Raw genomic sequence first — 27472 nt, 5'->3', positions numbered from 1 at the left:
GCAATGCAAACTTAGTCAACAGCCACACTTGTCACACTGAGGGTGGCCGCATAAACAACACCAACACCGTCACAAACATGCACCCCACTGTGAACCCACACCAAACAAGAACAACAAACGCATTTCGGGAGAACATTAGCAACATAAACAAAACAGAACCAATACCCAGAACCCTTTGCAACACCAACTCTTCCGGGACGCTACACAGCCCCCACCTAACTGGGTTCGTTGTCCCCAACAGCCCATGCGTTCATCACAAACTCCCGTAGGAGCTGGGACGACTGGCCGCTACCACTGTCTGCAGGTAGGTCGGAAGGGGGGGTTATTGTTATTATTATTAAAAGGAACCCAGCTAGGTGGGGGCTGTGTAGCGTCCCGGAAGAGTTGGTGTTACAAAGGATTCTGGGTAATTGTTCTGTTGTGTTTATGTCACGTTGTGGTGCTAATGTTTTCCCGAAATGCGTTTGTTGTTCTTGTTTGGTGTGGGTTCAGAGTGGGGTGCATGTTTGTGACAGTGTTGGTGTTGTTTATGGGGCCACCATCGGTGTGACATGTATGGCTGTTGTGACAAGTGTGCATTGCTTGTGTAAATTAACATGATCATTAAAGCTGGAAATGATCGTTCAGCGTGTCAGTATTTTTTGACATCTATGAGTTAAGACATTTAATGAAGCCCGTCCAACGCTACAATATTGTATATATAATATATTATATTGTTTATTATTATCATTGTTAATTGTGAGCGAACTGAGGTGCTGAATATCCCCCGGGGATCAATAAAGTACATTCTATTCTATTCTATGTACAGTAGATGGCAGTATTGTCCTGTTTAAGAGGGTCACAACATTGCTAAGTCGTTCTCATGGAGCTGGAGGGGGCGTGGAGATTTTCGGGAGCAAATTTGTCCCGGGAGGTTTTCGGGAGAGGCGCTGAATTTCGGGAGGGTTGGCAAGTATGTTCACAATCCTTACGTAAGACAAGAAGAAAAATGTTTTTCTTTTTTTTTAATGCATTCTAGGTCGTTAAATGTGAGGTCGCTAACAACGCAACTAATGGAAGTACACTAACCTGCCCTTTAAAGGAGAACGGCACTTTTTTTATTTATTTTTTAATATGAAAGACATGATGACTCATGTATTTTTGTATAATACATTCTAAATATTAAATAATTTGGATCAAAAGTCAATGGAACATATAGTAGCCGTTTTATCCCTCCTATAAAGCTCTTAAAAAACATCCAAACACCTTTTTTGATTTTTTTGTGCTGTTTGGACATTTCTTTTTACAATATCCACAAGGTTCAGTGTTATGTGTGACCATGTGTGGCTTTTTGTGTTGGTTGCATTTTTTTTGCGCCATGACTAGGGAAGCTTGTTTGGATTGGGATATGTAAGTAAATGTTGTGTTGTAGTGACTTCCAACACGTCATGGTTATTGACCTGATGTACTCATGTTGTCCACAGGATGGTGGAAGAAAGGCAGTAACAATATTGTCGGATGTTTAAAATTAAATGAAAAACAGATGCAGACTGGCTGCAATATGTCCTTGAGACGTAGTTTGGAAACCACTGGTTTAAAACTTTGATTCGAATTGAAGTGAAGGGGATACGAACAACGGCTGATCAAAACAGTTTTAAATATTGCAGGTGCAGCCATCATCCCTCCACGGCATGATCTCCCTGTGACAAGCTTTAGAAACTAGGCGTGAAAGAAGTACCTCTAAGTAGTCTGGTGTCATCCTGGAAATGATCACTGGTGAAACCTATGTACAACATAAATATTCAACATTGAAAGGGTGACCAGAAGAAGTTCAGTCAACACAAACAAACAACTGTCAATGTCGGGGGACTGATTTCTGGCGGGAGAGCGTCGAGCAGCTTGTTCCAGTTTAATATGAGCCGTGCGGCATACAAAAGCAGAGGAATGATCCGACATGGTGTACTTAGTATTCATCCAAACATGAATTTTTTCTAATGCCGTCATGCACCTCCCTGCGTTTATATGCCATTTTCCTCATATTAGGCTCCCCTCACATTGGAGACATAAGTACTGTCCCACTCTGACATTGGAACCATGGCGCAGACAGGCATTGGTAGCAGGTGTGTTGTGGGCGGGGCCACTGGTGGATGCCAGTATACACATGGGTGCTAATGATGATGTCATCCAAATCATTAGCAGATATGGGGGTGATAGTGGTAGTAGGGGGTGACTTTTGGGTGGCGTGAGTGTCCTCACATGCACATGCACAAAGAGCTGGTAGATTGTGCAGCATGCAGCCAGTGAGTACTGGATCTGGACCATGGACCATGGACGGGAACGGGAAGGGGAGAGTTGTCGCTTCCTGCTAAACCCATTTCTACGCAAAATGAACTTAATACTGTGGAACCTCTGAAGCTGCCCCAAAAGAACAAACGTGGTGTGACAGCTGCCACGCAGAATCAACATGTTCTGCAAGACTTATTTTTAGTTTTTGTCTTTCTCGGTGATGACGATCATAAAACGGAACATTTAACTTACTATCGCTTGGGAACATTGTATTATATCAGGGGTCGGGAACCTTTTTGGCTGAGAGAGCCAAGAAGCCAAATATTTTAAAATGTATTTCCGTAAGAGCCATATAATATTTTTTTTTAACACTGAACACAGCTAAACGCGTGCATTTTTAAGTAAGACCAACATTTCTATTGTATAATAGGTCGCTTATTCTTTGTAATAACATTGTTATTCTGAAGGTAACTGTGGAGGGGGAGTGGCCTGCGGGCCTGCAGCGAAGCGGGGTGTTGCCAGGATCGGCCTCGAAATCAGCGACAGGTGCGTCGATGGCCCACCTGGGCCTTGTTATCTAATCACCTGTCGCTCTGTTATAAGCAGCGGCCAGGAGGAGAGACGGAGTTGGGGCTGGAGCCAGAGCACAAGCGAGAACGAAAGAGAAAAAGACTATTGCTGGAAAGCAACTGATAGACTTATTGAAAAATAAAATACTAATGTAACCCTGAAACAGGCTCTCATGTCGGTGCTTGGTGGTCTGAAGAACCCCCAGGAGGGCAAGCCCCACACTAACCAATAATAAATAAATAACTTCTTACCATTAACGCAACTTCTTGAACAGGTGGTAAAATGGATGGATGGATTAAAAATGCATGAGAATGTTTTATATTTTGAACGTTATTTTTAACACTGTGATTACAAGTGGAATTATTCATTACTTATCGTGTTAAGCAATGTCAGCTCAGATTTTTCCGAGAGCCAGATGCAGTCATCAAAAGAGCCACATCTGGCTCGTGAGCCATAGGTTCCCTACCCCTGTATTATATCAATGTTTCTTTGTCTAGAAGTTGAAAGTGGTAAACACTGGTTTAAATGTAACTTAGATAATGGGTTGCACTATGTAAAGCGCTTTAAGTCACAAAAGAAAAGTGCTATATAAATATAATTCACTTTACTTCACTTTTACAATATAACTAAAACTGTTTATACGGATCAAACAGTCCCATGTATGATGTCTGTAGGGGTGTTTTCGTGCACATTTGTACGTGTTATCGTAATGGAATGATGCTAGCGCTGTTAGCATTAGCCAATATCCTAACATGTTTACGAGTGTCTGCGTTAGTATAATTAACTTAAAATGCCATTATTCTTATATTGTTTCACTTTTACAAATCCCTCAGTAAATTCACCAAGACATTAGCACGGAGTTATTGCGTTATTTATCTGATTGGAAAGCCAGCTTCCGCAGCGAGTGGGTTCTGTTTTGTTTGATCTGCCATTTTACTGCCGTGTTACAGGTGCCGTTTGGAAATAAGGCAGACTTTTTCTGTGTAAATAATTAATTTTGCAACGTATATGTCCGCGGCTGATATATGGAAACATATTTTTTTCTTTTAAAATTGTGTGGGTGTGGCTTGTATCCCAGTGTGCTCTATGCCCTGGAAAATACGTGATTTTTTACAGCGAAAAAAATATTCAGATTCCGTAGAGTTCTGTTTGGTCAAATGTTTTGGAACAGATTATCAACAAAAACCCAGATTAAATGAACAAAACATAGTGTTAAACCACAGAGGTTCCACTAGAAATAAAATAAATCCTACTTTTTTAAAAAAATACTTTCTTTCAACTAAAAAAGCAGATCTGTGGCTTTTCTCCCAACCCTCCATGGCCCCCATCCACTGACAAAAGATTTGCCCGCAGGTCCGCGGTTGCCAGGACACGGGTGTGAGACACGACACAGCACGCCACCACGGTGCAGACAGCGACCACACAACACGGGACACAATCAACCTGGCGCGAGAGAGAGAGCTTACTTCCTGTGGGGATCAAGTCCCTGTCTGGAATGAAGAGTTTATACCCATAATGCTTCTCCAGCACGTCAGGCAGGATCTCCAGAGCAAAGCGTTCCTCCTCGCGGGTCTCCTGACTCCACTGGTCGGGGTCCACTTTTGTGTAGGAAAGGTAGGCGTCGTAGTCTTTGTTATCTACGGACAGAGGATATGAAACTTTAAGAACCCCTTTGACCAGTGTTGTAGTTATAGACCAGGGGTGCCCACACTTTTTCTGCAGGCGAGCTACTTTTCAATGGACCAACTCGAGGGGATCTACCTCATTTATATATATCATTTATATTTATTTATTTATGAAAGAGACATTTTTGTAAACAAGTTAAATGTGTTTAATGATAATACAAACATGTGTAACACAGATAGATGTCTTTCTTTCACAAAGACAAGAATATAAGTTGGTGTATTACCTGATTCTGATGACTTGCATTGATTGGAATCAGACAGTAATGATGATAACGCCCACATTTTCAAATGGAGGAGAAAAAAAGATGTCCTTTCTGTACAATACCACATGAAAGTGGTTGGTTTTTGGCATCTAATTCATCCAGCTTCCATACACTTTACAAGAAAAACATTGGCGGCAAATTCCGTAGCTTGCTTGATTGACATTCACGGCACCCGAGGGTCTTGTGAGATGACGCTGGCTGCTGCCAGTTCATTATTATGAAAAAATGACAGAGAGGAAGGCGAGAAACACTTTTTATTTCAAAAGGCTTTGCGCCGTCCCTTCCGTCAAAACTCTAAAGGCCGACTGCACATTTCCTATCTTCACAATAAAAGCCCTGCTTCATGCTGCCTGCGCTAACAAAATAAGAGTCTCAGAAAGCTTTCTGAGGGATCGCTTGTGCACGCCAGTTTTCCGAGACTCTGTATTTAGTTAGCGCAGGCAGCATGAAGCAGGGCTTTTATTGTGAAGATAGGAAATGTGCAGTCGGCCTTTAGAGTTTTGACGGAAGGTACAGCGCGAGAGTCTGTTGAAATAAAAAGTGTTTCTCGCCTTCCTCTCGGTCATATTTTCATAATAATGATCTTGCAGCAGCCAGCGTCATCTCACAAGACCCTCCGGTACCGTGAATGTCATTTAAGTGACGTCTTGGTGAAGATTGATGATCACTCATTTTTAGGTCTATTTTTATTTAAAAGCCTGGCTGGAGATGGACTGACACACCCCCCGCGGTCGACTGGTAGCTCGCGATCGACGTAATGGGCACCCCTGTTATAGACCATAACGAGCACCGTTCCTGGAAAGCAAAACCTATAAACTTTACTATGGTGGCTGAAAATTGTTACATTTTGGCCGTTCCAAACACAACATCTGTTTCAATACATGCGTAATCTGTTGAATCGCTTAAGCCGCTGAAATCCGAGTCTGAATCCGAGCTAATGTCGCTACATTTTGCCGTGGTAACCGCCGTGTTGTTTGTATTGGCAGCACTGTGTGACGTCACAGGGAAATGGAAAGTGGTTTCGAAGATAGCGAAAATAAGGCACTTAAATGCTTTTTTTAGGGATATTCCGGGACCGGTAAAATTTTGAAAAAAACTTCAAAAAATACAACAAGCCACTGGGAACTGATCTTTATTGTTTTTAACCCTTTTGAAATTGTGATAATGTTCCCCTTTAAGGACAAACTTGCCTATCTCAGCTGCATTCGGGCATTATTTACATTTTTTTTAAACAATATTATAGCAGTTACTGATTTAATGAGCTATATTCTTCTGGAATTAGCAGTTTGTGCTTGTTTTGGACATTGCTATGCATTTGCCCTGCACATGTGTTGTAAAATAGCTATAGACTTCTTGCCTGTTTAACTTGGCTTGAAGCCCACTGAGATCCACTAGGTCATGGGTGTCAAACTCTGGCCCGCCGTGTAATTTCACTTGGCCCTTGAGGCAAGATCCCATTAACATTAGAGTTGGCCCGCCGCTGTAACACCGCATTCACCGCTAACACTCTTACTTGCCAACCCTCTCGATTTTCACGGGAGACTCCTTAAGTTCAGTGCCCCTCCCGAATTTCATCCGGGACAACAATATTTGGGGTGGGCTCTAAGGGCACTGCCTTTGGCGTTCTCTACAACCTGTCTCCACGTCCGCTTTTCCTCCATACAAACAGCATAATATAATATATGCGGCTTATACACACACACAAGTGAATGCAATGCATACTTGGTCAACAGCCATACAGGTCACACTGAGGGTGGCCGTATAAACAACTTTAACACTGTTAAAAACATGCGCCACACTGTGAACCCACACCAAACAAGAATGACACATTTCGGGAGAACATCCGGTACCATGAATGTCATTTAAGTGACGTCTTGATTGATGATCACTAATTTTTAGGTCTATTTTTTTTAAAAGCTTGGCTGGAGATGGACTGACACACCCCCCGCGGTCGACTGGTAGCTCGCCATCGACGTAATGGGCACCCCTGCTGTATGGGATGGACCTTTGTATTTACTTGAGACATCTTCATGTTTGTACATGTTTACAATTTTGATGTTCGATTGTGGAAGTCATTACAGACGTGTACAGAACCGAGTCGTGTCCTTGTGTCTGTAGAACTAAAACCTCTCCCTTCTCAGGGCGATCACATTTATACACGCAGACGGACAGCCCACGGTTACGGAGTGAACTCCTGAACTCCCGGCGGCGAGTGCCAGCTGAGGCGGAGGCGTAATGTGTGCCATGTCTCCAGGCTTCATTAAGTTTAATGGACACTACACACACTTAACTCGGACCGCACAAGAGCTGCACGACCAATGAGCTGAGAGGGTTCTTGTTTTCGGGTTGTTGTCCAAATTCATATCACATCAAAGACATCTGGTTGCCGCTGTTATGCGGCGATTACATTTTGTTTTGCACACGTTTGATGCTCGGAAAGACAACAGAGCAGTGCCGGGCGATTGGCTGGGCAGAGCCGGTTGAAGAATAATTCAGAAGAACACTCCAAACTATGGAGATTATACATTTAAACATCAGCACTCTTTTCTCAGCTAAATGTGTGCATGCTGCTTTAATTGGGGGGCGGGACAGAGACGACATGTCCCCTGCACTTTTAATGTCCAAAAAGGAGGTCATTGAATGGAGGCAAGTCAAACACTTGTGCCAGGCAGAAAAAACCCAGCTCAGACTGAAGTCTGACTCTGTAGATTGCCTGCAAGTTCATTGATTAGAGGGATATTTAGGATACAAATAATTTAAAAACGGTTGCTGTTAAACTGCTGAGTGAGAGCATAAAGTTCTTCAAACAGTTTTTGTAATATTGCAGGTGTTGAGTAGATCAAATCGGACCAGGGAGAAATGATACATATGTCGTTAGTGTCGATACCAATGGTAGTATCAGTATATGATCGAAACTAGAGGGATCAGATCGGTATTTTTACTTTCACAAAATCTCATTTTTGTTAATGCTTACATCCATCCATCCATGCATTTTCTACCGCTTGTCCCTTTCGGGGTCACGGGGGGTGCTGGTGCCTATCTCAGCTGCATTCGGGCGAAAGGCGGGGTACACCCTGGACAAGTCGCCACCTAATCGCAGATCATTGGTTCAAATGTAAAAAAATTATCCATCCATCCATTTATTTCCTACCGCTTATTCCCTTTTGGGGTCGCTGGTGCCTATTTTAGCTACAATTAGGCGGAAGGCGGGGTACACCCTGGACAAGTCGCCACCTAATCACAGATCATTGGTTCAAATGTAAAAAAATTATCCATCCATCCATTTATTTTCTACCGCTTATTCCCTTTTGGGGTCGTTGGTGCCTATTTTAGCTACAATCAGGCGGAAGGCGGGGTACACCCTGGACAAGTCGCCACCTAATCACAGATCATTGGTTGAAATGTAATAAATTATCCATCCATCCTTCTATGTTCTACCGCTTATTCCCTTTTGGGGTCGCTGGTGCCTATCTAAGCTGCAATCGGGCAGAAGGCGGGGTACACCCCGGACAAGTCGCCACCTAATCGCAGATAAACATTGGTTCAAATGTAAAAAATTATCCATCCATCCATCTATTTTCGACCGCTTATTCCCTTTTGGGGTCGCTGGTGCCTATCTAAGCTGCAATCGGGCAGAAGGCGGGGTACACCCTGGACAAGTCGCCACCTAATCGCAGATCATTGGTTCAAATGTAAAGAAATTATCCATCCATCCATTTATTTTCTACCGCTTATTCCCTTTTGGGGTCGCTGGTGCCTATTTTAGCTACAATTAGGCGGAAGGCGGGGTACACCCCGCACAAGTCGCCACCTAATCACAGATCATTGGTTGAAATGTAATAAATTATCCATCCATCCTTCTATGTTCTACCGCTTATTCCCTTTTGGGGTCGCTGGTGCCTATCTAAGCTGCAATCGGGCAGAAGGCGGGGTACACCCCGGACAAGTCGCCCCCTCATTGCAGATCATTGGTTGAAATGTAATAAATTATCCATCCATCCTTCTGTGTTCTACCGCTTATTCCCTTTTGGGGTCGCTGGTGCCTATTTAAACTACAATCAGGCGGAAGGCGGGGTACACCCCGGACAAGTCGCCACCTAATCGCAGATAAACATTGGTTCAAATGTAAAAAATTATCCATCCATCCATCTATTTTCGACCGCTTATTCCCTTTTGGGGTCGCTGGTGCCTATCTAAGCTACAATGAGACGGAAGGCGGGGTACACCCCGGACAAGTTGCCACCTAATCGCAGATCATTGGTTGAAATGTAATAAATTATTCATCCATCCTTCTATGTTCTACCGCTTATTCCCTTTTGGGGTCGCTGGTGCCTATTTAAGCTACAATCAGGCGGAAGGCGGGGTACACCCCGGACAAGTCGCCACCTAATCGCAGATAAACATTGGTTCAAATGTAAAAAATTATCCATCCATCCATCTATTTTCTACCGCTTATTCCCTTTTGGGGTCGCTGGTGCCTATTTAAGCTACAATCAGGCGGAAGGCGGGGTACACCCCGGACAAGTCGCCCCCTAATCGCAGATAAACATTGGTTCAAATGTAAAAAATTATCCATCCATCCATCTATTTTCTACCGCTTATTCCCTTTTGGGGTCGCTGGTGCCTATCTAAGCTGCAATCGGGCAGAAGGCGGGGTACACCCCGGACAAGTCGCCACCTAATCGCAGATAAACATTGGTTCAAATGTAAAAAATTATCCATCCATCCATCTATTTTCTACCGCTTATTCCCTTTTGGGGTCGCTGGTGCCTATCTAAGCTACAATCAGGCGGAAGGCGGGGTACACCCCGGACAAGTCGCCCCTCATTGCAGATCATTGGTTGAAATGTAATAAATTATCCATCCATCCTTCTATGTTCTACCGCTTATTCCCTTTTGGGGTCGCTGGTGCCTATTTAAGCCACAATCAGGCGGAAGGCGGGGTACACCCCGGACAAGCCGCCACCTAATCGCAGATCATTGGTTCAAATGTAAAAAAATATCCATCCATCCATCTATTTTCTACCGCTTATTCCCTTTTGGGGTCGCTGGTGCCTATTTAAACTACAATCAGGCGGAAGGCGGGGTACACCCCGGACAAGTCGCCACCTAATCGCAGATAAACATTGGTTCAAATGTAAAAAATTATCCATCCATCCATCTATTTTCGACCGCTTATTCCCTTTTGGGGTCGCTGGTGCCTATTTAAGCTACAATCAGGCGGAAGGCGGGGTACACCCTGGACAAGTCGCCACCTAATCGCAGATCATTGGTTGAAATGTAATAAATTATCCATCCATCCTTCTATGTTCTACCGCTTATTCCCTTTTGGGGTCGCTGGTGCCTATTTAAGCTGCAATCGGGCGGAAGGCGGGGTACATCCCCGGACAAGTCGCCCCTCATTGCAGATCATTGGTTGAAATGTAATAAATTATCCATCCATCCTTCTATGTTCTACCGCTTATTCCCTTTTGGGGTCGCTGGGGCCTATTTAAGCTACAATCAGGCGGAAGGCGGGGTACACCCCGGACAAGCCGCCACCTAATCGCAGATCATTGGTTCAAATGTAAAAAAATATCCATCCATCCATCTATTTTCTACCGCTTATTCCCTTTTGGGGTCGCTGGTGCCTATCTAAGCTACAATGAGGCGGAAGGCGGGGTACACCCCGGACAAGTCGCCACCTAATCGCAGATCATTGGTTGAAATGTAATAAATTATTCATCCATCCTTCTATGTTCTACCGCTTATTCCCTTTTGGGGTCGCTGGTGCCTATTTAAGCTACAATAAGGCGGAAGGCGGGGTACACCCCGGACAAGTCGCCACCTAATCGCAGATAAAACATTGGTTCAAATGTAAAAAATTATCCATCCATCCATCTATTTTCTACCGCTTATTCCCTTTTGGGGTCGCTGGTGCCTATCTAAGCTACAATCAGGCGGAAGGCGGGGTACACTCCGGACAAGTCGCCACCTAATCGCAGATAAACATTGGTTCAAATGTAAAAAATTATCCATCCATCCATTTATTTTCTACCGCTTATTCCCTTTTGGGGTCGCTGGTGCCTATTTAAACTACAATCGGGCGGAAGGCGGGGTACACCCCGGACAAGTCGCCAGCTAATCGCAGATCATTGGTTCAAATGTAAAAAATTATCCATCCATCCATTTATTTTCTACCGCTTATTCCCTTTTGGGGTCGCTGGTGCCTATCTAAGCTACAATGAGGCGGAAGGCGTGGTACACCCCGGACAAGTCGCCACCTCATCGCAGATCATTGGTTCAAATGTAATAAATGAACCGTAAATATTAAAAAAATGTTTTTGAAGTGAAGTGAATTATATTTATATAGCGCTTTTCTCTAGTGACTCAAAGCGCTTTCCATAGTGAAACCCAATATCTAAGTTACATTTAAAGCAGTGTGGGTGCCACTGGGAGCAGGTGGGTAAAGTGTCTTGCCCAAGGACACAACGGCAGTGACTAGGATGGCGGAAGCGGGAATCGAACCTGCAACCCTCAAGTTGCTGGCACGGCCACTCTACCAACCGAGCTACACCGCCCCAAATTTGATTATATTTCGTTCAAATAAAGGCCGTAAAAACTTTGATAGGATACTGATTTTCATAAGTGGTCAAGCAGTTGAGAGCACTAAAACTCCTTGGAGGATACACGGATGGATTAATACATTTCAAAAGCCATATTGAATATTGAATGAACAAATGATCCAAACATGTCGGTCTACTCTCAAAATTGAGGCTCTTTCTTCCTCTTAAAACTCTCCTAATTCTGTATCGGATTCTATTTGAAGCACATATAAACTATTGCAATGTCGCAGTTATCTTAAAATACTGGAGATTCTTCAGAAAAAAGTCATACGTGTTTTATCACGGGCAAACTTTATTGCTCCCTCAAATCCTCTTTTTAGTGGGAACAATCTTCTGAAGCTCACAGAGTGCAACAGATTCCACACTGTTTGTATTATGGATAAAGTCCTATATGGATTAAAGTCTAGACTCTGCCAGCTGATTCCAGTGGCATAGCTCGGTTGGTAGAGCGGCCGTGCCAGCAACTTGAGGGTTGCAGGTTCGATTCCCGCTTCCGCCATCCTAGTCACTGCCGTTGTGTCCTTGGGCAAGACACTTTACCCACCTGCTCCCACTGCCACCCACACTGGTTTAAATGTAACTTAGATATTGGGTGTCACTATGTAAAGCGCTTTGAGTCACTAGAGAAAAGCGCTATATAAATACAATTCACTTCACACTTCTCATGGACATAACACTGGAAGTAAACCTTCATTAAGAGGGAAAAATGGTCATGTAAAGTGTACTAGCTTTAGTACAGCCTCTAGAGGCCCGATGATCTAGAATGAGATCAATGGCTCTATACATCCTGTAAACATTTTTAAAAGCGTTCCAAGCTAAATTTTTTGCCACATTATGCTTAATACATTTAGCACACCCCTTATGGTTGATGAATTAACATTTGTCGCACAATTTTGGTCTTGATCTCGCTATGTAAGATGAAATTATGGCAGATCTTCAAGATGCAACTTTTTTAATTACATTTGAATAATAGGCTATTGAGACTGATTTGGTGGATATAAAGATTTCTTTTTTACTTTTAAATGAAATTGTAAATGGGTATTTGGTTGGTAGATTTTGAAATCTATTGTATTTTGTATATCAGTGGTCCCCAACCACCGGGCCGCAGAATATTTTTTTATTAATTTTTATTTAAATTTTTTTTTTTAAATCAACATAAAAAACACAATTTACACTTACAATTAGTGCACTAACCACAAAAACCTCCCTTTTTCATGACAAAAACGTCCCTTTTTCATGACAAAAAAAATAAAAAAATAATAAAATAACCCCCCCCGGGCCGCGGGACAAATTATTAAGCGTTGACCGGTCTGCAGATACAAAAAGGTTGGGGACCACTGTATTATATGAATAAATAAATAAATAAATGGGTTGTACCTGTATAGCGCTTTTCTACCTTCAAGGTACTCAAAGCGCTTTGACACTACTTCCACATTTACCCATTCACACACACATTCACACACTGATGGAGGGAGCTGCCATGCAAGGCGCCAACCAGCACCCATCAGGAGCAAGGGTGAAGTGTCTTGCTCAGGACACAACGGACGTGACGAGGTTGGTACTAGGTGGGATTTGAACCAGGTACGCTCGGGTTGCGCACGGCCACTCTCCCACTGCGCCACGCCGTCCCTTGATATATGATGATAACCCTAACCCTAACTGTGGGGGCCCTGTTCTTAAGCTTATGTGCTTCTGGGGATGACCTCTTTGCACAAAGGACTCTGATATAAACAATAATGAAATACAAAACTACGTCTGTCTGTAAATAGATAAAAGAAAAATGAATAAATATGTGGCTTCACTTCAACAGCATCTTCTCCCCGCCATTTTTGTTGTAGTTTTTAGCACTTCCATAGCGAGTCTCCTGACAGATGTAAGTTGGAACTGTACGCAGTGGAGGATGACTGACCAACAACAAGAGGATAAGTTGCTCACTGACTACAATGGCGGACTTGCGCAAAGTACTTCTGGTAAACCTTTACATCAAATGAACAGGCATCATCCTGCAGTCCACGCGTATAGTATCTCTTATGTGTGGCTGCCATCTACTGGTCATACTTATCATTACACCACGTACCAAACAAAATTGCTTCGAGGTCAGTGAGCACAACCAGAGCAATTACGCACATTAGGCGCACCGGGTTAGAAAGTTGGGAAAATAAATTTATTTTAAGTGTGCCTCATAGTCCGGAAAATACCGTGCGGCATGCGGCGCATAACTTTTACAATTGGCCTCACAATGGGTGGGATAAAAATACATGATCCGCTTAAATAGTCCGACAATGGTTTCTTCTCACCTCCGTCTAAGTCCTCGCTGCCGAAGTGGGTCCTGTAGAAGAGCATGAACTGGATCCTGTAGCACTTGTAGAGCGTGACCAGGCAGATGAGCAGCATGAGGATGGCACCCAGACCGCCCGCCAGCTCCACTGTGTACATCAGCTCGGCTGCAGGGAGGGAGAGCGAGAGAGAGAGAGAGAGAGAGAGAGAGAGGTTGTGTTAAAGCAGGGGTGCCCAAACTTTTTCCACCGAAGGCCACAGATTGACGAAACAAAGCATGCTAGAACAGTGGTTCTCAACCTTTTTTCAGTGATGTACCCCCTGTGAACATTATTTTAATTCAAGTACCCCCTAATAAGAGCCAAGCATTTTTGGTTGAAAAAAAGAGATACATAAAATACAGCACTGTGTCATCAGTTTCTGATTTATTAAATTGAATAACAGTGCAAAAATATTGCTCATTTGTAGTGGTCTTTCTTGAACTATTTGGAAAAAAAGATATACACAATGCAAACAAAGGGCGCGCACAAGGGCGGAAAACAAACTTGGCTAATGAAAAAACAAATGCTACAAACTACAAACATGAAACAAAAACACTTGCACTGTGGTATGAAAAAACAAAACTTGCACTGAGGCATAAATACAAAACTTACGTGGCGCGGACAAAAATGAACAGCAAGGCATGAAGCAGATGAATACGGGATGTGTAGGTACATAAGTACAAAGTTGCCAGGCCGAAGAAAAGGAAACCAAATGGCTTAAATAGCAGTGACAAAATTAGTGATGGAACAAGTGCGTGACATGACAGCTGAAACTAATGTGTTGGCATGGTAACGAAAACAAACCAGGAAGTGCAAAACAGTAAACAAGTGTCCAAAAAAAACAACATAAGATGATTTCCTTGGCGTGACACACAGAATATTGCATTGTTGCATTTCTTTTCACAGTTTATGAATTTACATTCATAATTTGTTGAAGTATTATTCAATAAATATATTTATAAATTGTTGCTATTTTTAGAATATTTAAAAAAAAAAATCTCACGTACCCCTTGGCATACCTTCAAGTACGCCCAGGGGTACGCGTACCCCCATTTGAGAACCACTGTGCTATAAAACTAGAAAAACGCAATCCATCCATCCATTTTCTACCGCTTGTCCCTGATGGTGTGGCTGGGGGGGGTGCTGGAGCCTATCCCAGCTGCACATTACGTGAATGCTGAGGAAGTACATGGCCACCGGATCGGACCGGACCCCCTCCACAAGGGAGGGGGGGACATAGGAGAAAAAGAAAAGAAGCGGCAGATCAACTGGTCTAAAAAGGGAGTCTATTTAAAGGCTAGAGTATACAGATGAGTTTTAAGGTGAAACTTAAATGCTTCTACTGAGGTGGCATCTCGAACTGTTACCGGGAGGGCATTCCAGAGTACTGGAGCCCGAACGGAAAACGCTCTATAGCCCGCAGACTTTTTTTGGGCTTTGGGAATCACTAATAAGTCGGAGTCCTTTGAAGGCAGATTTCTTGCCGGGACATATGGTACAATACAATCATCTTGAATCGCGATATGGCCTCAAAATATCGATATTAAAAAAAAGGCAATATCGCCCAGCCTTATCGTGCACAGACGTTACTCATAGTGGTCGGACGACCTCACTTTAGCGATTCCACTGATATTTACGCCCGTGAGCAAGATACTGATGTGTGAAATAAGTTCAAACAGGAATGTTGTTGTTAGCTAAGAGAAGGAGAAAAATAGGATGAGAAATCAGACGTGAAAGATGATCAAAGCAAACAATCGGACCGCTCGTATCGTCAAGCTGCTTCTACTCTCTCTTCAACTGTTCCTTCTTCTTTCTTGACAAAGGCGTATGGACTGTAATCCATAATACTGTCCGGTTCCCCCCAGTAACAATGTCCTCCTGCTGCTAGATCAGGGGTCGGGAACCTTTTTGGCTGAGAGCCACAAGGCCAAATATTTTAAAATGCATTTCCGTAAGAGCCATATAATATTTTTTTTAACACTGAACACAAATAAATGCGTGCATTTTTAAGTAAGACCAACATTTTTAGAGTCTCTTATTCTTTGTAATAACATTGTTATTCTGAAGCTAACTGTGGAGGGGGCGTGGCCTGCCGGCCTGCAGCGAACTGGGGTGTGCCCGGACCGGCCTCTGAATAAGCGACAGGTGCGTAAATGGCCCACCTGGGCCTTGTTATCCAATCACCTGTCGCTCTGTTATAAGCAGCAGCCAGGAGGAGAGACGGGGTTGGGGCTGGAGCCAGAGCACGAGCGAGAACAAAAGAGAAAAAGACAATTGCTGGAAAGCAACTGATAGACTTATTGAAAAATACAATACTAATGTAACCCTGAAACAGGCTCTCATGTCGGTGCTTGGTGGTCTGAAGAACCCCCAGGAGGGCAAGCCCCACACTAACCAATAATAAATAAATAACTTCTTACCATTAACGCAACTTTTTGAACAGGTGTGGTAGAAAACGTATGGATGGATTAAAAATGCATGAGAATGTTTTATATTTTGAACGTTATTTTTAACACTGTGATTACAAATGGAATTATTCATTATTTATTGTGTTAAGCCAGGGGTGCCCATTACGTAGATCGCGAGCTACCAGTCGACCGCGGGGGGTGTGTCAGTCGATCTCCAGCCAGGCTTTTAAAAAAATAGACCTAAAAATGAGTGATCATCAATCTTCACCAAGACGTCACTTAAATGACATTCACGGTACCGGAGGGTCTTGTGAGATGACGCTGGCTGCTGCAAGATCATTATTATGAAAATATGACCGAGAGGAAGGCGAGAAACACTTTTTATTTCAACAGACTCTCGCGCCGTACCTTCCGTCAAAACTCTAAAGGCCGACTGCACATTTCCTATCTTCACAATAAAAGCCCTGCTTCATGCTGCCTGCGCTAACTAAATACAGAGTCTCGGAAAACTGGCGTGCACAAGCGATCCCTCAGAAAGCTGGCGTGCACATCACTTGTGCACGCCAGCTTTCCGAGACTCTTATTTTGTTAGCGCAGGCAGCATGAAGCAGGGCTTTTATTGTGAAGATAGGAAATGTGCAGTCGGCCTTTAGAGTTTTGACGGAAGGGACGGCGCGAAAGTCTGTTGAAATCAAAAGTGTTTCTCGCCTTCCTCTCTGTCATTTTTTCATAATAATGAACTGGCAGCAGCCAGCGTCATCTCACAAGACCCTCGGGTGCCGTGAATGTCAATCAAGCAAGCTACGGAATTTGCCGCCAATGTTTTTCTTGTAAAGTGTATGGAAGCTGGATGAATTAGATGCCAAAAACCAACCACTTTCATGTGGTATTGTACAGAAAGGACAACTTTTTTTTCTCCTCCGTTTGAAAATGTGGGCGTTATCATCATTACTGTCTGATTCCAATCAATGCAAGTCATCAGAATCAGGTAATACACCAACTTATATTCTTGTCTTTGTGAAAGAAAGACATCTATATGTGTTACACATGCTTGTATTATCATTAAACACATTGAACTTGTTTACAAAAATGTCTCTTTCATAAATAAATAAATATAAATGATATATATAAATGAGGTAGATCCCCTCGAGTTGGTCAATTGAAAAGTAGCTCGCCTGCAGAAAAAATGTGGGCACCCCTGTGTTAAGCAATGTCAGCTCAGATTTATCCGAGAGCCAGATGCAGTCATCAAAAGAGCCACATCTGGCTCCCGAGCCATAGGTTCCCTACCCCTGTTCTAGATTGTGGTACCTTTCTTGACAAGTTGGATATTGGCATGCCGCCGACCATTGCCGTTCTCCACGTAGCAGGTGTAGTTGCCCAGGTCGCTCTCCTCCAGGGACTCAACGGTGAGCGAGATGGAGACCTCTTGCTCCCCCAGGTGCTCACGGATTGTCCTGCGGGGTACGGCAGAGTCAGTTTGTGGCGTGACAAGTGCAAATGTTCAAGTGGAACATGGACCTCGGAGCTCTTACCACATAGGAACTTTTTGCAGATGTAAATAGAACAGGATCGCAGTTATGTTCCGTTGGTGATGAGGCCGATATCACATTATTGTCCCACAAATGATTCCCCAGACCATTGGCAGCAATATTTGGAGACCACTTAAAGCAGTGTTTTTCAACCACTGTGCCGTGGCACACTAGTGTGCCGTTACCATGAATTGATTAACGTGGACCCCGACTTAAACAAGTTGAAAAACTTATTGGGGTGTTACCATTTAGTGGTCAATTGTACGGAATATGTACTGTACTGTGCAATCTACTAATAAAAGTATCAATCAATCATTGGATATTTTCTGGTGTGCCGTGGGAAATTATGCAACTTCACCTAATTTATGCCAAAAACCCATCCATCCATCCACCCATCCATCCATCCATCATCTTCCGCTTATCCGAGGTCGGGTCGCGGGGGCAGCAGCCTAAGCAGGAAAACCCAGACTTCCCTCTCCCCAGCCACTTTGTCCAGCTCTTCCCGGGGGATCCCGAGGCGTTCCCAGGCCAGCCGGGAGACATAGTCTTCCCAACGTGTCCTGGGTCTTCCCCGTGGCCTCCTACCGGCTGGATGTGCCCTAAACACCTCCCTAGGGAGGCGTTCGGGTGGCATCCTGACCAGATGCCCGAACCACCTCATCTGGCTCCTCTCGATGTGAAGGAGCAGCGGCTTTACTTTGAGTTCCTCCCGGATGGCAGAGCTTCTCACCCTATCTCTAAGGGAGGAAACTCATTTGGGCCGCTTGTACCCGTGATCTTGTCCTTTCGGTCATGACCCAAAGCTCATGACCATAGGTGAGGATGGGAACGTAGATCGATCGGTAAATTGAGAGCTTTGCCTTCCGGCTCAGCTCCTTCTTCACCACAGCAGATCGATACAGCGTCCGCATTACTGAAGACGCCGCACCGATCCGCTTTACGATCTCACCATCCACTCTTCCCCCACTCGTGAACAAGACTCCTAGGTACTTGAACTCCTCCACTTGGGGCAGGGGCTCCTCCCCAACCCGGAGATGGCACTCCACCCTTTTCCGGGCGAGAACCATGGACTCGGACTTGGAGGTGCTGATTCACACTAACATATCATTTATTAATTCTGCTTTATTGAAACTACAGGAGCTAGTAAAGTTACAGACATGATGTGTTTATCTTTAAGGTTAAAAGTAAAACATTACCAGAAAATTTACAAAAAAATGTTTGTTTTCACTTCTGAGAATGAAGGACATAGAAGAAAAAGTCATGTCAAACATCAGTAGTCAAGGACAACTTTAAAACAAATGTGTATATCAGTGGTGGGGGTTCTACTATGGAATTCTCTTTACATTGACATAAAACAATGCAAAAATATATTCCAATTGAAAAAAGTATATAAATATATGGACCGTGTTTTTTGGATTATAAGTCGCACCGGTCGAACATGCATAAGAAGGAAAAAACACATATAAGTCGCACTGGAGTATAAGTCGCATTTTGGGGGAAATTTATTTGATAAAATCCAACACCAAGAATAGACATTTGAAAGGCAATTTAAAATAAATAAAGAATAGTGAACAACAGGCTGAATAAGTGTAGGTTATATGAGGCATAAATAAGCAACTGCTATGTTAACCTAACATATTATGGTAAGAGTCATTCTAATAACTATAACATATAGAACATGCTATACCTTTACCAAACTATCTCTCACTCCGGTGGCCATGGATGAAGTGCTGGCTGTCTAGAGTCGGGATCCAAGGGTGGAACGCTCGCCTGTGCATCGGTTGGGGACATCTCTGTGCTGCTGACCTGTCTCTGCTTGGGATGGTCTCCTGCTGGCCCCACTATGGACTGGACTCTCACTATTTTGTCAGATCCACTATGGACTGGACTCTCACTATTATGTTAGATCCACTATGGACTGGACTCTCACTATTATGTTAGATCCACTATGGACTGGACTCTCACTATTATGTTAGATCCACTATGGACTGGACTCTCACAATTTCATTAGATTCACTATGGACTGGACTCTCACTATTATGTTAGATCCACTATGGACTGGACTCTCACTATTATGTTAGATCCACTATAAACTGGACTCTCACACTATTATGTTAGATCCACTATGGACTGGACTCTCACTATTTTGTTAGATCCACTATGGGCTGGACTCTCACAATTTCGTTAGATTCACTATGGACTGGACTCTCACTATTATGTTAGATCCACTATGGACTGGACTCTCACAATTTCATTAGATCCACTATGGACTGGACTCTCACTATTATGTTAGATCCACTATGGACTGGACTCTCACTATTATGTTAGATCCACTATGGACTGGACTCTCACAATTTCATTAGATTCACTATGGACTGGACTCTCACTATTATGTTAGATCCACTATGGACTGGACTCTCACTGTTATGTTAGATCCACTATAAACTGGACTCTCACACTATTATGTTAGATCCACTATGGACTGGACTCTCACTATTTTGTTAGATCCACTATGGGCTGGACTCTCACAATTTCGTTAGATTCACTATGGACTGGACTCTCACTATTATGTTAGATCCACTATGGACTGGACTCTCACAATTTCATTAGATCCACTATGGACTGGACTCTCACTATTATGTTAGATCCACTATGGACTGGACTCTCACTATTATGTTAGATCCACTATGGACTGGACTCTCACAATTTCATTAGATTCACTATGGACTGGACTCTCACTATTATGTTAGATCCACTATGGACTGGACTCTCACTATTATGTTAGATCCACTATAAACTGGACTCTCACACTATTATGTTAGATCCACTATGGACTGGACTCTCACTATTTTGTTAGATCCACTATGGGCTGGACTCTCACAATTTCGTTAGATTCACTATGGACTGGACTCTCACTATTATGTTAGATCCACTATGGACTGGACTCTCACAATTTCATTAGATCCACTATGGACTGGACTCTCACTATTATGTTAGATCCACTATGGACTGGACTCTCACTATTATGTTAGATCCACTATGGACTGGACTCTCACAATTTCATTAGATTCACTATGGACTGGACTCTCACTATTATGTTAGATCCACTATGGACTGGACTCTCACTATTATGTTAGATCCACTATAAACTGGACTCTCACACTATTATGTTAGATCCACTATGGACTGGACTCTCACTATTTTGTTAGATCCACTATGGGCTGGACTCTCACAATTTCGTTAGATTCACTATGGACTGGACTCTCACTATTTTGTTAGATCCACTATGGACTGGACTCTCACTATTATGTTCGATCCACTATGGACTGAACTCTCAATATTATGTTAGATCCACTATGGACTGGACTCTCACTATTATGTCGGATCCACTATGGACTGGACTCTCACTATTATGTTCGATCCACTATGGACTGAACTCTCAATATTATGTTAGATCCACTATGGACTGGACTCTCACTATTTTGTTAGATCCACTACGGTCCTGACTCTCACACTATTATGTTAGATCCACTATGGACTGAACTGTCAATATTATGTCAGATCCACTATGGACTGAACTCTCACTATTATGTTAGATTCACTATGGACTGGACTCTCACTATTATGTTAGATCCACTATGGACTGGACTCTCACTATTATGTTAGATCCACTATGGACTGGACTCTCACTATTATGTTAGATCCACTATGGACTGGACTCTCACTATTATGTTAGATCCACTATGGACTGGACTCTCACTATTATGTTAGATCCACTATGGACTGAACTGTCAATATTATGTCAGATCCACTATGGACTGAACTCTCACTATTATGTTAGATTCACTATGGACTGGACTCACACTATTATGTTAGATCCACTATGGACTGGACTCTCACTATTTTGTTAGATCCACTACGGTCCTGACTCTCACACTATTATGTTAGATCCACTATGGACTGGACTCTCAATATTATGTTAGATCCACTATGGACTGAACTGTCAATATTATGTCAGATCCACTATGGACTGGACTCTCACTATTATGTCAGATCCACTATGGACTGAACTCTCACTATTATGTTAGATCCACTATGGACTGGACTCTCACTATTATGTTAGATCCACTATGGACTGAACTCTCACTATTATGTTAGATTCACTATGGACTGGACTCTCACTATTATGTTAGATCCACTATGGACTGGACTCTCACTATTATGTTAGATCCACTATGGACTGGACTCTCACTATTATGTTAGATCCACTATGGACTGGACTCTCACTATTATGTTAGATCCACTATGGACTGAACTGTCAATATTATGTCAGATCCACTATGGACTGAACTCTCACTATTATGTTAGATTCACTATGGACTGGACTCTCACTATTTTGTTAGATCCACTACGGTCCTGACTCTCACACTATTATGTTAGATCCACTATGGACTGGACTCTCAATATTATGTTAGATCCACTATGGACTGGACTCTCACTATTATGTTAGATCCACTATGGACTGGACTCTCACTATTATGTCAGATCCACTATGGACTGAACTCTCACTATTATGTTAGATCCACTATGGACTGGACTCTCACTATTATGTTAGATCCACTATGGACTGAACTCTCACTATTATGTTAGATTCACTATGGACTGGACTCTCACTATTATGTTGGATCCACTATGGACTGGACTCACACTATTATGTTAGATCCACTATGGACTGGACTCTCACTATTTTGTTAGATCCACTACGGTCCTGACTCTCACACTATTATGTTAGATCCACTATGGACTGGACTCTCAATATTATGTTAGATCCACTATGGACTGGTCTCTCACTATTATGTTAGATCCACTATGGACTGGACTCTCACTATTATGTTAGATCCACTATGGACTGGACTCTCACTATTATGTCAGATCCACTATGGACTGGACTCTCACTATTATGTTAGATCCACTATGGACTGGACTCTCACTATTATGTCAGATCCACTATGGACTGAACTCTCACTATTATGTTAGATCCACAATGGACTGGACTTTCACAATATTATGTCAGACCTACTCGAAGTCCATTACATCCGGTCTCCCCTAGAAGGCGGGGATCACCCACATATGGGGTCCTCTCCAAGGTTTCTCATAGTCACCCACATTGACGTCCCACTGGGTTGTGAGTTTTTCCTTGCCTTTTTGTGAGCTCTGAACTGAGGATGTCGTTGTGGCTTGTGCAGCCCTTTGAGACACTAGTGATTCAGGACTATATACATAAACATTGTTGATCGTAAATGATAGGCACAATTTGAAAAAAAAAAAGAGTGCAGTTCCCCTTTAAGGTCAAGCAAAAACATAAGACGTGTGTGTGTGTGTGTGTGTGTGTGTGTGTATGGACATATGTGTATTTTGGGTATATGCATTTGTGTATGTATGTATGTGTGTGTGTATGTATGTATATATATATATATATATATATATATATGTATATGTATGTATATATATGTGTATGTATGTATATATATAAATTGTATGTATGTGTGTATATGTATGTGTGTGTACATATGTAAGTGTGTGAATTTAAATGTATTATATATAGATAATATATAGCATCTACGCAGCAATCACTGAACTGAATTATATTATATATATTATTGTATTATATATTGTAAATATATATTGTATATGTATAGGGGTGGGACCTAATAAGTGTACTTCTTCCCACTCCCTTTTGAGCCAATCTTGACATCTACAAAAGATTAGTCACATGTAATGTTTTCAATGTAGGTGTAAAAATAATGTATTTATATATTTATTTTGTATTTTATGTCATTCTCTTGTTTTGTTTGCATGGCTCAAAATAAACCATTCATTCATAACTTATGTCATCCAAAAGTATCAGAAACACCCGGAGAAAACAATAACTCAACACCGCAGGGGGCCCAAAAAAGTCATAAGCAGAGAACTGTGTCTTAATAAAATATAGATTTTTTCCCTGTCAACATGTTGTTTATGTCACAGTGGGAATCCTGAAAGATATCCGGAGCTCAAAATTAGTCTCGGACGGGACGTTTTCGATACCCGTATCGTAAATCCCCGTGACATGTTATCCAGCGATATCACCAAACCTTTACTCTGGCTGCTTGGTTCTTCACATCCATCCTTCAACAGGTAATACCTTCTGACCCACAGGGCGAGGCAGCTCTCCAGACAGTGACGTTATAAAGGTTGTCAAAGCAGAAGACAACCTTCAAATAAACCAATAATGTCTCCGTATGTTCCTCCGCTTTCGCCAATAACTGGTGAGGAGTGTAGAACCATGATCTGAGTGGTGTGGGAATGAAGCTGACACAAGGAAGCCTCAACCTTTCCCCTCAAAAGTTGATTGAATCGTAGCTCAGTCGACATACAAACCCAGCCATCCATTTTTCTACCGCTTATTGGCTTTGGGGTGGCGGGGGGCACTGGTGCCTATCACAGCTACAATCGGGCGGAAGGCGGCATACACCCTGGACAAGTCGCATGGTCGACATACAAACCCTGTTTCCATATGAGTTGGGAAATTGTGTTAAATGTAAATATAAACGGAATACAATCAATCAATCAATGTTTACTTATCCATCCATCCATCCATCTTCTTCCGCTTATCCAAGGTTGGGTCGCGGGGACGACAGCCCAAGCAGGGAAACCCAGACTTCCCTCTCCCCAGCCACTTCGTCCAGCTCTTCCCGGGGGATCCCGAGGCGTTCCCAGGCCAGCCGGGAGACATAGTCTTCCCAACGTGTCCTGGGTCTTCCCCTTGGCCTCCTACCGGTTGGACGTGCCCTAAACACCTCCCTAGGGAGGCGTTCGGGTGGCATCCTGACCAGATGCCCGAACCACCTCATCTGGCTCCTCTCCATGTGAAGGAGCAGCAGCTTTACTTTGAGTTCCTCCCGGATGGCAGAGCTTCTCACCCTATCTCTAAGGGAGAGACCCGCCACCTGGCGGAGGAAACTCATTTGGGCCGCTTGTACCCGTGATCTTATCCTTTCGGTCAGGACCCAAAGCTCATGACCATAGGTGAGGATGGGAACGTAGATCGACCGGTAAATTGAGAGCTTTGCCTTCCGGCTCAGCTCCTTCTTCACCACAACGGATCGGTACAACGTCCGCATTACTGAAGACGCCGCACCGATCCGCCTGTCGATCTCACCATCCACTCTTCCCTCACTCGTGAACAAGACTCCTAGGTACTTGAACTCCTCCACTTGGGGCAGGGTCTCCTCCCCAACCCGGAGATGGCACTCCACCCTTTTCCGGGCGAGAACCATGGACTCGGACTTGGAGGTGCTGATTCTCATTCTGGTCGCTTCACACTCGGCTGCGAACCGATCCAGTGAGAGCTGAAGATCCCGGTCAGATGAAGCCATCAGGACCACATCATCTGCAAAAAGCAGAGACCTAATCCTGCGGTCACCAAACCGGAACCCCTCAACTCCTTGACTGCGCCTAGAAATTCTGTCCATAAAAGTTATGAACAGAATGGGTGACAAAGGACAGCCTTGGCGGAGTCCAACCCTCACTGGAAATGTGTCCGACTTACTGCCGGCAATGCGGACCAAGTTCTGACACTGATCATACAGGGAGTGGACCGCCACAATAAGACAGTCCGATACCCCATACTCTCTGAGCACTCCCCACAGGACTTCCCGAGGGACACGGTCCAATGCCTTCTCCAAGTCCACAAAGCACATGTAGACTGGTTGGGCAAACTCCCATGTTTACTTATATAGCCCTAAATCACTAGTGTCTCAAAGGGCTACACAAACCACTATGACATCCTCGGTAGGCCCACATAAGGGCAAGGAAAACTCACACCCAGTGGGACGTCTAAGTTCACCAAGTACCAGTACATGGCCACCGGATCGGACCGGACCCCCTCCACAAGGGAGAGTGGGACATAGTGGGACGTCGGTGACAATGATGACTATGAGAACCTTGGAGAGGACGAAAGCAATGGATGTCGAGCGGGTCTAACACTAACACTAACACTAATACTGTGAAAGTTCAATCCATATTGGAGCCAACCCAGTCGCGAGAGTCCAGTCCAAAGCGGATCCAACACAGCAGCGAGAGTCCCGCTCACAGCGGAGCCAGTAGGAAACCATCCCAAGTGGAGGCGGATCAGCAGGGCAGAGATGTCCCCAGCCGATACACAGGCAAGCAGTACATGGCCACCGGATCAGACCGGACCCCCTCCACAAGGGAGAGTGGGACATAGGAGAAAAAGAAAAGAAGCGGCAGATCAACTGGTCTAAAAAGGAGGTCTATTTAAAGGCTAGAGTATACAAATGAGTTTTAAGGTGAGACTTGAATGCTTCTACTGAGGTGGCATCTCGAACTGTTACTGGGAAGGCATTCCAGAGTACTGGAGCCCGAAATGAAAAAGCTCTATAGCCCGCAGACTTTTTTTGGGCTTTGGGAATCACTAATAAGCCGGAGTCCTTTGAAGGCAGATTTCTTGCCGGGACATATGGTACAATACAATCGGCAAGATAGGATGGAGCTAGACCGTGTAGTATTTTATACGTAAGTAGTAAAACCTTAAAGTCACATCTTAAGTGCACAGGAAGCCAGTGCAGGCGTATTGTGATCAAACTTTCTTCTTCTTGTCAAAAGTCTACATGATTTGCAAATAATTTTCAACCCATATTCAGTTGAATGCACTACAAAGACAAGATATTTAATGTTGAACATCATAAACCTTATTTTTTTTTGCAAATAATAATTATCTTAGAATATAAAGGCTGCAACAAGTGCCAAAGTAGTTGGGAAAGAGGGGCGGGGGGATTTATTTATTTATTTTTTTAAATTTATTTCTTTATTTTGTCATGAAAAAGGGTTTCTTTTTTTGGGTTGGTGCACTAATTGTAAGTGTATATTGTGTTTTTTATATTGATTTAAGTTTAATTTTGAGATGCCACCTCAGTAGAAGCATTTAAGTCTCACCTTAAAACTCATCTGTATACTCTAGCCTTTAAATAGACCTCCTTTTTAGACCAGTTGATCTGCCGCTTCTTTTCTTTCTCCTATGTCCCCCCCTCCCTTGTGGAGGGGGTCCGGTCCGATGACCATGGATGAAGTACTGGCTGTCCAGAGTCGAGACCCAGGATGGACCGCTTGTCGGGACCCAGGATGGACCGCTCACCTGTATCGGTTGGGGACATCTCTACGCTGCCGATCCGCCTCCGCTTGAGATGGTTTCCTGTGGACGGGACTTTCGTTGCTGTCTTGGATCCGCTTTGAACTGTACTCTCGCGGCTGTGTTGGAGCCACTATGGATTGAACTTTCACAGTATCATGTTAGACCCGCTCGACATCCATTGCTTTCGGTCCCCTAGGGGGGGGAGGGGGGTTGCCCACATCTGAGGTCCTCTCCAAGGTTTCTCATGGTCAGCATTGTCACTGGCGTCCCACTGGATGTGAATTCTCCCTGCCCACTAGGTGTGAGTTTTCCTTGCCCTTTTGTGGGTTCTTCCGAGGATGTTGTAGTCGTAATGATTTGTGCAGTCCTTTGAGACATTTGTGATTTGGGGCTATATAAATAAACATTGATTGATTGATTGATTGATTTAATCAAAAAAATAAAATAAAAATAATAATAATAATAATAAAATAAAAAGTTATTCTGCGGCCCGGTACCAATCGTGTTTGGGGACCACTGGTGTAAAGCAGTGGTCCCCAACCACCGGGCCGCAGAAGAATTTATTATAAAAAAAACACAATATACACTTACAAATAGTGCACCAACCACAAAAAAAACCTCCCTTTTTCATGA

General features: G+C 43.4%; 1 protein-coding gene across 3 annotated transcripts in view; it reads right to left on the bottom strand.

The window, feature by feature from the left end:
- Positions 1-27472, bottom strand: part of LOC133544167 (interleukin-1 receptor accessory protein-like 1) — a 573629-nt gene that overhangs the window by 9441 nt on the left and 536716 nt on the right. For 2 of the 3 annotated variants that reach the window (XM_061889267.1, XM_061889265.1), the window contains exons 8-11: positions 17426-17571; positions 13686-13832; positions 4302-4472; positions 1718-1762 (exon numbers count right to left, since the gene is read on the bottom strand). In XM_061889267.1, the coding sequence (XP_061745251.1) occupies positions 1718-1762; positions 4302-4472; positions 13686-13832; positions 17426-17571 (509 nt within the window). The remainder of the gene's footprint in view (positions 1-1717; positions 1763-4301; positions 4473-13685; positions 13833-17425; positions 17572-27472) is intronic. The other variant, XM_061889268.1, reaches the window with a different exon arrangement.

This window comes from Nerophis ophidion, linkage group LG27 (assembly GCF_033978795.1).
Source record: "Nerophis ophidion isolate RoL-2023_Sa linkage group LG27, RoL_Noph_v1.0, whole genome shotgun sequence".
In the NCBI taxonomy this organism is placed as follows: domain Eukaryota; kingdom Metazoa; phylum Chordata; class Actinopteri; order Syngnathiformes; family Syngnathidae; genus Nerophis; species Nerophis ophidion.
Note: the sequence above shows the minus strand (reverse complement) of the source record. Positions and strands in the feature narration are given on the sequence as shown.